This window comes from Lottia gigantea, assembly GCF_000327385.1.
Source record: "Lottia gigantea unplaced genomic scaffold LOTGIsca_164, whole genome shotgun sequence".
NCBI lineage: Eukaryota > Metazoa > Mollusca > Gastropoda > Lottiidae > Lottia > Lottia gigantea.
The window spans coordinates 1-12,345 of NW_008708034.1; the positions used below are offsets into that span (position 1 = coordinate 1).

The 12,345-nt window shown below is 37.9% G+C and overlaps 1 protein-coding gene across 1 annotated transcript in view; it reads left to right on the plus strand.

The window, feature by feature from the left end:
- Nucleotides 1-7,324: 7,324 nt before the first annotated feature.
- The window catches only part of LOTGIDRAFT_173550 (hypothetical protein), a gene marked incomplete at both ends in the record, with an annotated part of 63,566 nt that continues 58,545 nt past the window's right edge, over nt 7,325-12,345 (plus strand). The window contains one exon of the mRNA XM_009051325.1: nt 7,325-7,489. Within this exon, the coding sequence (XP_009049573.1) occupies nt 7,325-7,489 (165 nt within the window). The remainder of the gene's footprint in view (nt 7,490-12,345) is intronic.

Consider the following 12,345-nt stretch of genomic DNA (forward strand, 5'->3'; position numbering starts at 1 on the left):
TTGGAATTTTGGAAAACATTTGAGAAAATCGACTTTGAAGTTTTACCCAAAGGAAAATCGCATATTTTTTGGTTTGGGGAAAAAGTTTGAGACCAAAAGTGCCGTAACTGGCAGAGTTTCCAAGATAGGAAGCTGAAATTTGGAACACAGCAACTTCCAATAGGTGTGTACCTTCAGTGCAAATTTCAACTTTCCAGCCCTGATAGTTTTGGAACGGCAGCCTGTTAAAGTTTTGGCCTTCACCCCAACCAGCGCCATTAGACATTAGACTGCAGACCCCCACCCTCTCACGAAAATGGCCATAACTTCGCCAATTTGGACGCTAGAGGTATAATTTTTGCTGCAAAAGAAAGTTTAACATGTCTTCTATCTATTTCAGTCGAAAACAGAAATTCGTATTTTTTGAAATCTTTCGGGAAAATCGACTATGAAGTTCCACCCAAATTTTCAAGAGGGAAATTTGCTTATATTTTGGTTTGGGAAAAAGTTTGAGACCAAAAGTGCTGTAACTGGCAGAGTTTTTAAGATAGGAAGCTGAAATTTGGACCACAACAACTTCCAATAGGTGTGTGCCTCCAGTGCAAATTTCAACTTTCCAGCTCTGATAGCCTGCGAACGAGAGCCTGTCAAAGTTTTGGCCCTTACCTCATTGAAAACGCAGTGCAGAAAGACGCTACAGACAGACTGCCGACCCCACCCCTGAACTAAAATGGCCATAACTCCTCCAATTTTGACGCTAGAGCAATAATTTTTGTTGCAAACGAGAGTTTAACATGTCTTTTATCTATTTAAGCCAAAAGCAGAAAGTTGGAATTTTGGAAAACATTTGAGAAAATCGACTTTGAAGTTTTACCCAAAGGAAAATCGCAAATTTTTTGGTTTGGGGAAAAAGTTTGAGACCAAAAGTGCCGTAACTGGCAGAGTTTCCAAGATAGGAAGCTGAAATTTGGAACACAGCAACTTCCAATAGGTGTGTACCTTCAGTGCAAATTTCAACTTTCCAGCCCTGATAGTTTTGGAACGGCAGCCTGTTAAAGTTTTGGCCTTCACCCCAACCAGCGCCATTAGACAGTATAGGCGGACTGCAGACCCCCACCCTCTCACGAAAATGGCCATAACTTCGCCAATTTGGACGCTAGAGGTATAATTTTTGCTGCAAAAGAAAGTTTAACATGTCTTCTATCTATTTCAGTCGAAAACAGAAATTCGTATTTTTTGAAATCTTTCGGGAAAATCGACTATGAAGTTCCACCCAAATTTTCAAGAGGGAAATTTGCTTATATTTTGGTTTGGGAAAAAGTTTGAGACCAAAAGTGCTGTAACTGGCAGAGTGTTTAAGATAGGAAGCTGAAATTTGGACCACAACAACTTCCAATAGGTGTGTGCCTCCAGTGCAAATTTCAACTTTCCAGCTCTGATAGCCTGCGAACGAGAGCCTGTCAAAGTTTTGGCCCTTACCTCATTGAAAACGCAGTGCAGAAAGACGCTACAGACAGACTGCCGACCCCACCCCTGAACTAAAATGGCCATAACTCCTCCAATTTTGACGCTAGAGCAATAATTTTTGTTGCAAACGAGAGTTTAACATGTCTTCTATCTATTTAAGCCGAAAGCAGAAAGTTGGAATTTTGGAAAACATTTGAGAAAATCGACTTTGAAGTTTTACCCAAAGGAAAATCGCATATTTTTTGGTTTGGGGAAAAAGTTTGAGACCAAAAGTGCCGTAACTGGCAGAGTTTCCAAGATAGGAAGCTGAAATTTGGAACACAGCAACTTCCAATAGGTGTGTACCTTCAGTGCAAATTTCAACTTTCCAGCCCTGATAGTTTTGGAACAGCAGCCTGTTAAAGTTTTGGCCTTCACCCCAACCAGCGCCATTAGACAGTATAGGCGGACTGCAGACCCCCACCCTCTCACGAAAATGGCCATAACTTCGCCAATTTGGACGCTAGAGGTATAATTTTTGCTGCAAAAGAAAGTTTAACATGTCTTCTATCTATTTCAGTCGAAAACAGAAATTCGTATTTTTTGAAATCTTTCGGGAAAATCGACTATGAAGTTCCACCCAAATTTTCAAGAGGAAAATTTGTTTATATTTTGGTTTGGGAAAAAGTTTGAGACCAAAAGTGCTGTAACTGGCAGAGTTTTTAAGATAGGAAGCTGAAATTTGGACCATAACAATTTCCAATAGGTGTGTGCCTACAGTGCAAATTTCAACTTTCCAGCTCTGATAGCCTGCGAACGAGAGCCTGTCAAAGTTTTGGCCCTTACCTCATTGAAAACGCAGTGCAGAAAGACGCTACAGACAGACTGCCGACCCCACCCCTGAACTAAAATGGCCATAACTCCTCCAATTTTGACGCTAGAGCAATAATTTTTGTTGCAAACGAGAGTTTAACATGTCTTCTATCTATTTAAGCCGAAAGCAGAAAGTTGGAATTTTGGAAAACTTTTGAGAAAATCGACTTTGAAGTTTTACCCAAAGGAAAATCGCATATTTTTTGGTTTGGGGAAAAAGTTTGAGACCAAAAGTGCCGTAACTGGCAGAGTTTCCAAGATAGGAAGCTGAAATTTGGAACACAGCAACTTCCAATAGGTGTGTACCTTCAGTGCAAATTTCAGCACTGATAGTTTTGGAACGGCAGCCTGTTAAAGTTTTGGCCTTCACCCCAACCAGCGCCATTAGACAGTATAGGCGGACTGCAGACCCCCACCCTCTCACGAAAATGGCCATAACTTCGCCAATTTGGACGCTAGAGGTATAATTTTTGCTGCAAAAGAAAGTTTAACATGTCTTCTATCTATTTCAGTCGAAAACAGAAATTCGTATTTTTTGAAATCTTTCGGGAAAATCGACTATGAAGTTCCACCCAAATTTTCAAGAGGGAAATTTGCTTATATTTTGGTTTGGGAAAAAGTTTGAGACCAAAAGTGCTGTAACTGGCAGAGTGTTTAAGATAGGAAGCTGAAATTTGGACCACAACAACTTCCAATAGGTGTGTGCCTCCAGTGCAAATTTCAACTTTCCAGCTCTGATAGCCTGCGAACGAGAGCCTGTCAAAGTTTTGGCCCTTACCTCATTGAAAACGCAGTGCAGAAAGACGCTACAGACAGACTGCCGACCCCACCCCTGAACTAAAATGGCCATAACTCCTCCAATTTTGACGCTAGAGCAATAATTTTTGTTGCAAACGAGAGTTTAACATGTCTTCTATCTATTTAAGCCGAAAGCAGAAAGTTGGAATTTTGGAAAACTTTTGAGAAAATCGACTTTGAAGTTTTACCCAAAGGAAAATCGCATATTTTTTGGTTTGGGGAAAAAGTTTGAGACCAAAAGTGCCGTAACTGGCAGAGTTTCCAAGATAGGAAGCTGAAATTTGGAACACAGCAACTTCCAATAGGTGTGTACCTTCAGTGCAAATTTCAGCACTGATAGTTTTGGAACGGCAGCCTGTTAAAGTTTTGGCCTTCACCCCAACCAGCGCCATTAGACAGTATAGGCGGACTGCAGACCCCCACCCTCTCACGAAAATGGCCATAACTTCGCCAATTTGGACGCTAGAGGTATAATTTTTGCTGCAAAAGAAAGTTTAACATGTCTTCTATCTATTTCAGTCGAAAACAGAAATTCGTATTTTTTGAAATCTTTCGGGAAAATCGACTATGAAGTTCCACCCAAATTTTCAAGAGGGAAATTTGCTTATATTTTGGTTTGGGAAAAAGTTTGAGACCAAAAGTGCTGTAACTGGCAGAGTTTTTAAGATAGGAAGCTGAAATTTGGACCACAACAACTTCCAATAGGTGTGTGCCTCCAGTGCAAATTTCAACTTTCCAGCTCTGATAGCCTGCGAACGAGAGCCTGTCAAAGTTTTGGCCCTTACCTCATTGAAAACGCAGTGCAGAAAGACGCTACAGACAGACTGCCGACCCCACCCCTGAACTAAAATGGCCATAACTCCTCCAATTTTGACGCTAGAGCAATAATTTTTGTTGCAAACGATAACATGTCTTCTATCTATTTAAGCCGAAAGCAGAAAGTTGGAATTTTGGAAAACATTTGAGAAAATCGACTATGAAGTTTCACCCAAATTTTCACGAGGAAAATCGCATATTTTTGAGTTTGGGGAAAAAGTTCGAGACCAAAAATGCCGTAACTGGCAGAGTTTTCGAGATAAGAAGCTGAAATTTGGAACACAGCAACTTCCAATAGGTGTGTACCTTCAGTGCAAATTTCAACTTTCCAGCCCTGATAGTTTTTGAACGGCAGCCTGTTAAAATTTTGGCCTTCACCCCAACCAGTGCCATTAGACTCTATATATGCGGACTGCAGACCCCCACACTCTCACGAAAATGGCCATAACTTCGCCAATTTGGACGCTAGAGGTATAATTTTTGCTGCAAAAGAAAGTTTAACATGTCTTCTATCTATTTCAGTACAGAAATTCGTATTTTTTGAAATCTTTTGGGAAAATCGACTATGAAGTTCCACCCACATTTTCAAGAGGGAAATTTGCTTATATTTTGGTTTGGGAAAAAGTTTGAGACCAAAAGTGCTGTAACTGGCAGAGTTTTTAAGATAGGAAGCTGGAATTTGGACAACAACAACTTCCAATAGGTTTGTGCCTTCAGTGCAAATTTCAACTTTCCAGCTCTGATAGCCTGCGAACGAGAGCCTGTCAAATTTTGGCCCTTACCTCATTGAAAACGCAGTGCAGAAAGATGGTACAGAGAGACTGCCGACCCCACCCCTGAACTAATAGTTAACTGATAATTTTCGAACGGCAGCCTGAGACCAAAAGTGCTGTAACTGTTTTCACGGTAGGGACTTGAAATTTAAAACATAACAACTTCCAATAGAGGTGTACCTTCAGTGCAAATTCCATCTTTGATAGCCTTCGAACGACAGCCCCTCAAAGTTTTGGTCTTCATCTCTTTGAAAATACAGTGCAACTAGACACTATAGGCAGACTGCCTACTCCACCAATGAACTAAAATTGCTAAATCGTCTCCAATTTCGACTCCAGAGGAATATTTTTTGTTGCAAACGAGAGTTTAACATGTCCCCTATCTATTTCAGCCGAAAGCAGAAATTTGGAATTTTTGAAAACTTTTGAGAAAATCGACTTTGAAGTTCCACCGTTTTTTTTCAAGAGGAACATGACTTAGATTTTGGTGTTGGGAAAAGTTTGAAACTAAACATGCTGCAACAGGCATAGTTTTCACGGTAGGGTCTTGAAATTTAAAACATAGCAACTTCCAATAGGTGTGTACCTTCAGTGCAAATTTTAACTTTCGATCTTTGAACGACAGCCCACCAAAGTTTTGGTCTTCACCCAATTGAAAATGCAGTGCAACAAGACGCTATAGGCAGACTGACGACCTCACCCCTGAACAAAAATCCCCTATCTTTTTCAGTCGAAAGCAGAAATTTGGAATTTTTGAAAACTTTCGAGAAAATCGACTTTGAAGTTCCGCCCTTAATTTCAATTTTGATTTGTGAAATAGTTTGAAACTTTGCTGTGGCAGGCAGAGTTTGTTTGCTTTCGAACGGCAGACTGTCACAGTTTTGGTTTAATCTCCAACAGTGCAACTAGACTACATAGTCTGGCTGCAGCCAGACCTTCCCACTAATAACTCGGCCATTTTTGACCCAAGAGGAAAATCTCTTATATTTTGGTTTGGGAAAAGTTTGAAACTTATTGCGCTGTACCTGGCACAGTTTTCAAGATGGAAACCTGAATTTTGAACGTATATTCGGCCCAATATAGATATATGGAATTTGGAATATGATTTAATATCCATTCATGGTTAATCGTTGAATTTCGATTGAAATACGTTTTCAAATGACGGAATATGGGCGGAATATATTTGGAAGAACTCTTCTCATTGAGATTGGACTAGATGGTCAATAGTTGCCTAATAATAATTAATATTGGATTTGACAAAATAAACAATTTGATGTGATTTGCAGATTAAATTTAGTTGTGGCCAATCATAGTAAGAAATATTGGATTACAAAAAGTGTTATTGTGACCCGCAAATTGTATTGCGATGTCCTCATGATCTTCTTTAAAAGTGTAAACGTACAGTCTGTTTAGTGTGAGAAAAAAATGATAGGCTCTAGTAAAATAAATGACCAATGCTACCCAAATCAATAGCTTTACTTTTGTAAACAATGTTAAATTAAAAAATAAGACCAAAACATTCAAATTTCCCTGACAATTCCGAACCGCATACTCGTTGATGGTAAGATGATCAGATTATACTCATTTGACGGAAAATTTAGTAGGCGAGATTTGGTACACTCAGGAGATAATTTTTCTGACATGGGTTAACTGACATATAAATAAGTTTTTATTGCACATGTTTTATTGAAAAAGTAACATCTTCAGACCACAATATTATAATTATGTTGGCTTTGTAAGTTCCTTCCATACAAACTCTGCCTGCTACAACGCTTTTAAATTCCGACAATTTCAGAACCCACTTTCGAGGGATTGTCTTCGTGAAATTAGGGAGTGATACTTCAGAGTTGGTTTTCTTGGAAGTTGTTGATTAAGTTTAATATGGTTTGGGGTCGGCAGCCAGTTTATGCAGTCTAATTGCACTGGTTGGGGCTAAGATCGATACTTTGAAAGGCTGGCGCTCGAAAACTATCAGAAATGTGAAGCTGCAATTTGAATTCTGAAGTGATTCTGATCCAAAGTGTAAGTTCTTACCTTGCAAACTCTGTCTGTTACAGCACTTTTAGTTTTCGACCCTTTCCGAAACCGACTTTCGAGTTATTTTCCCTTTGAAATTACGGATGATACTTCAAAGTCAATTTACTTTATATTTATTTATAGAAGCAGGACACTTTAAACTTTTATGTGAGTTAAAATTGGAATATTGGGAGTGGATTCGGCAATCGGCCTATACAGTCTAGCTGCACGGGGTGAGGTTAAGATCAAAATTTGGACAGTCTGCCGTTCCGTCAGAAATGTAAAGTTGCAGTTTTAACTGTTTTTGCACAAAAATCTGAATGCCCATGACGATCACCTATCCCTCCCCACCCCCTGTTCAGCCCCTCACCTTATTTTGCGCAGAAACGCCAATGGGGAATGCCAACAATATCACCACTATTATAGAAATGTAATGAAGCATTGACAAGAACCAACAATCGTAATTTATGTCAGTGCAAACAAAATTAAAATAGATAATAGTCATAAACCATTTTCTTATTACTTTTAAAAGAACGAGGAAATATTTTATTTCAATAGGAGATATCACGTGTAGGTATTGTGATATATAGACACCTTAACTTAGTTCCTTTAACAGTTGTAAAATGGCGCTTTATGCGTCGAGAGACTGGAGAATTGTGTTGTTAATTTTCGTTTTTTCAGCACCAGGTTATGGTTACGTCAATTTTAAACCAGGATTTGAATATGAATATAAAATTGAATCGACTTCAACTGTTAAAAATCTTGGCGACTTTCTCTTAAAAGCAAAGGTAAGAAAAGTCTTCCGATGTGTTTTTTTTATTATTATTATTATTGAATTATTGATTAAAAATATTCCTGTTTCTGAAACTAAGGTATAATTGGTCGAGCGGATAGTGAAGGTGCTTCTTTAGGTCTTAAAAATGTACGAAAATCACATAATTCCTTTTTTTATACGCCCACATGAATATGTGGTCGTATATTGTCGTCGCCCCGGTCCGTCGGTCCGTCGGTCCGTCGGTCCGTCCGTCAACATTTCTTGTGAGCACTATAGAGACTACAGTTTTTATCTGATTTTGATAAAACTTGGTGTGATGCTTTAGATTGATAAGATCTCGGTCAAGTTCGAATTTGACATATTTTCGATGAACGGTTTTTGAGATATTGCCCTTGACTTAGAACACCTTGAAATTTGTTAAAAATTGATCGTGAGCAGGATTGAAGCTACAGTTTTCATCCGATGCTGATGAAACTTGGTGTGATCATTGGAATTGATAAGATCTCGGACAAGTTCTAACTTGACGCATTTTCGATGAACGGTTTTTGAGTTATTGCCCTAGACTTAGTTAAAACGCGTCGAAATTTGTTAAAAATAGTATGTGAGCAGGATTGAAGCTACAGTATTCAACCGATTCTGATCAAACTTGTTGTGATCATTGGAATTGATAAGATCTCGGAGAAGTTCTAATTTGACGCATTTTTGATGAACGGTTTTTGAGTTATTGCCCTTGACTTTGTAAAAACGCGTCAAAATTTGTTAAAAATAGTTCGTGAGCAGGATTGACGCTACAGTTTTCAACCGATTCTGATGAAACTTGGTGTGATCATTAGAATTGATTAGATCTCGGACAAGTTCTAATTTGACGCATTTTCGATGAACGGTTTTTGAGTTATTGCCCTTGACTTTGTAAAAACGCGTCAATATTTGTTAAAAATAGTTCGTGAGCAGGATTGAAGCTACAGTTTTCAACCGATTCTGATGAAACTTGGTGTGATCATTGGAATTGATAAGATCTCGGACAAGTTCTAACTTGACGATATTTTGATGGACGTTTTTTGAGTTATTGCCCTTGACTTTGTAAACACGCGTCAAAAGTTGTTTTTTGTTCTTGATTAGAGCTGTGTGATTTAATTATTTGTTGTATTTGGGTTATTGATATTGATTTTAAAAAATTTTGTGGAATTATTCAGCATGAATAATTTCTTCAATATGAGAAAATTCGTACTTTAGTCACTAAAGACTGTTTTATTATTTCTGGCAGCTGCCAGTGGGCGTATGTTACCTTGCAACGCAAGCTATCTTCTACTTGATTTATTTTGCTATTTCTATAGATGCTTTTTTCTATATATGACAGTGTCTCAAGAAAAGACGACTCCTCTTTTAAACTTTCAAACGCAGATAATTCGATAGTGAGCTGTGAACACTATTACTGATTGGCTTTTCTAAAAAATACATTCCCGTTTCTGAGACTTGGGTACAAATGGTCAAAATTATCGGGCCAACGTCCCTGTTGCATGCCTTGAAATGCTATTTGCACATTGATATAATATATCAATAATGTTCACCTTAATTTAAATTTCTTGTTAATTATTTATTCAACTTCGTGTCGCTTTCATACGCCCACATTATAACGTTCGCCCATCTGTACACTAGTCATGCATTAGTCACACGTTAATCACATGCCATATTATGTCGGCCTCACACTAGAATGCTCGAAAATTGAACGATTAGAACGTTCAGAGAACGCTGACCAGAATGTAATGGTGTGACGGACCTTTGAGAGCGCGATAATGACTGCAGTTTAGATCGGAGTTTAACAAAATTTGGTATACCTATATCTGTGATAATGATTTTTCAGATTAGTTTGATTATCAAGAATTTTCGATGAACATCTAGCCCTTGGCTTCCCAACCTCTGGGACACGACCCCAACTTGGGTCGCGAAGTACTTTTCTTGGGGTCGCGGACTTGAAGACCCTCTTCGCAATTTCTCACCTTTGGTGCTAAAGTGTTTTCCGGGCTGGATCATAATACAGAAAATAATTTTCGATGGTAAATTATAGTGGTTCACAATCACAATTGGTCTCAAGACCCGTAAAGATAAACGTTTTGATGGAGATTCAAAATCGTCTGAAATGCGCTCTCCGAGCATATAGTTTTCAAACAATTCTCGGAGAGACCCGCACGTTGAACAACGCACTCTTCAAGTTTAAAATTCATGCCCTAGCACCAATTCACATTTGGTTTTCTGGCTGATTGCAAAACTTGTCTCTGAGAAACAGCCACAGCCGTCACATTGATCAATAATTTGCTGTAAAATATTGAACGATAATGTAATATAAATGTAACGATGTATTGCAATAAAATTGAGTAAAAGGTGAAACTTTGTTTTTACTTTGAAAAGTCGCTATGTAATGCCGGTTTCTGGATCTAGCCGAAACACGGACAAAAGGCGAAATTTGGTATGTTTGTTTAAATTGACAAGTTCTTGGATGACACAATTTATTGTTCATTTTGACCTTGTCTGTATATATCAACATTTACAAAAGATAAATATATTTTTTATTCCCATTTGGTAAATATAAATGGAAGCGACCATGAAATGTGCTCGCCATTACCGCTCGTTAAGTTAACATGTAATCTGGTTTTCAATCCATTTATGTCCATTCATATTTATTTCAACATGAGTCTATTTAAGAACATTCATTTTAGTAAACATTCTAAATTTCATTCTTAAAAACACTGTATGCTAAAATGCAAGAACTCGACATTTAGATTGAGTTTCAAAAAAGTTAGAGTACGCCTAACAGGTATGTTGGATCGTATTTCGTCAGGGTATTGTAAATGTAACATCTAATATCGTAACTGATCCTTCATTTTTACAATTTATTTTTGTAGACTGTTCACGCAATCAGCATAATAATCCCGTCACACCAGAAAGGCGTTCCTAAAAAATTAGATAAGCGTTGTATTAGTGTGTAGGAAGCGTCAGACAAAGTTCGTCGCAAATAATCACCGTTGAGATCGCCATGTCTTTAGACAAGCGTCGTACCATTTCCACGAACGCAATATACGTAGCAGTTTGAGTGCGACTGTTATAGAATTTGTGATTTCATGTGACTTTTTTTCTTGCGTTTCTTCCATGTTTTTGGCGATCCAGTACAGTTTTGGCCGCCATAAGGTCGCATATTGTCGTGACAGAGCTGTTACAAATAGTACTTCAGTGCAATATCTGTCATATCTGTTACTTCAATAGAGGAATGTGATGAAGTTTTCAGGTCATTATTTCATTTGCCTCTTACAATGACTTACAAAGGTTTTTTAAATGGTACGTAATGACTCGTGCATTGATTTGTCCAGAATATCGCACCTTTTAAAGAGGCTGGTGATCATTTATATATTTATCCAGTAAATGATTATCCATTTTGTTGATTAGTCTAGTACATAATCATATACTACAAAACTTCGTTAGATTTAAAGGGACAGCTTCGTCATTTTCGGCAGTTTGGGTTTGAATATAATGGTCGTACCCCATTCGTGTGTACTCGGGGATTGGCGTAGTGATATAACGAATATGCGTTGCGTTTATCCACATCACAGTGATAGAGAAGTTGAATTTTACTGCCAAATATGTGAAGCAGGAGTTTGTGGACGATAGAGAGTGGCGCTACTAAGGAAAACGCCAAAGAAGAATGACAGATGATAGATTTGGATTCAGTAAAACCTTCTTAGGTTCAGCTGGACTAAAGCTTCAGTTGCTTTGCTGGTCTTGCGGGAAACTATGTCATTTCCGGTTAACTCTTTTTGGAATTTCAGAAACCACAGGCATCGGACGAAGCATTGGAATTTCCCTAATAGAAGTCAAATTGTCCCCGATACACATAAAAGGGATAGAAAATCTACTTAAGGCTAGCGCACACGAGAGCTCCGCCAACTTGTCTTCGATAATTGCTTCAGATACAAACTCGCATTCACCGATGGGCCCAGCCAATTTTTGTATGATCTTGTGCTAGCGAATGCGCCCCAGTTCAAAGTTGAAAGCTTTCGAGTGCGCTCACGTTAAGGTATTTTTCATTCGAGGAAAAAATTATCAAACACGACAGATAATTTCCTTAACGCTTCGAATGAAAAAAACCTTACGTAAACTCCATGCACACGAGAGCTACGACCTGAGCTGAGAGGCACGAATGAGTCTTAAATTTCGGCGGTTAGCCGTGAACACTGTTACCGATTAGTTTAGTTTAACAATTCCCGGCTTTGAGACCAAGGTATATTAAAAATGGTTAATCGTGTCTTTATTAAGCTTTAGTTTAGCTTTAAAGAAGTAATTTTCAAAATAAATTTGGCATCATTGATGTTAACTAACTCCACCTAATTCTTATATGATACATATTATCTTATATTCAACTACATGACACTTTAATTTGTCTAAGGACATGAAGGCCAACATGATTTCATAATCAATGTCATATAATGCAATAAATTCGTATATAACAAACATCTTCCTAAATGTTAAATCTAACATAATTTGTATTAAAGAATAAATTATGTGAGTTTGTGTTCATGCATTTATAAGTTTTTATAACATCCTGGTATGATTTTCATTGTAAAATGTTTTGCCCTAGGAAATTATTTACCTTTATTTCTTATCCCATGGATTGTATTTTACCTAGATATAAGTCTTACGTTGAAAATTCTATTCTCAAAGAATTAATTACTTCTATAAAAAAACATAACTTTATCTATCGATTTTAAGTTGACTTTCTTTCTGTTAATGGCGGCCATGGTTACCAGTACCATGTCACGTTCACAGGAGATTTTGTTAGTGCAATCACCATTGACTGGCCGTCAAAGGCTACAAGTGGGT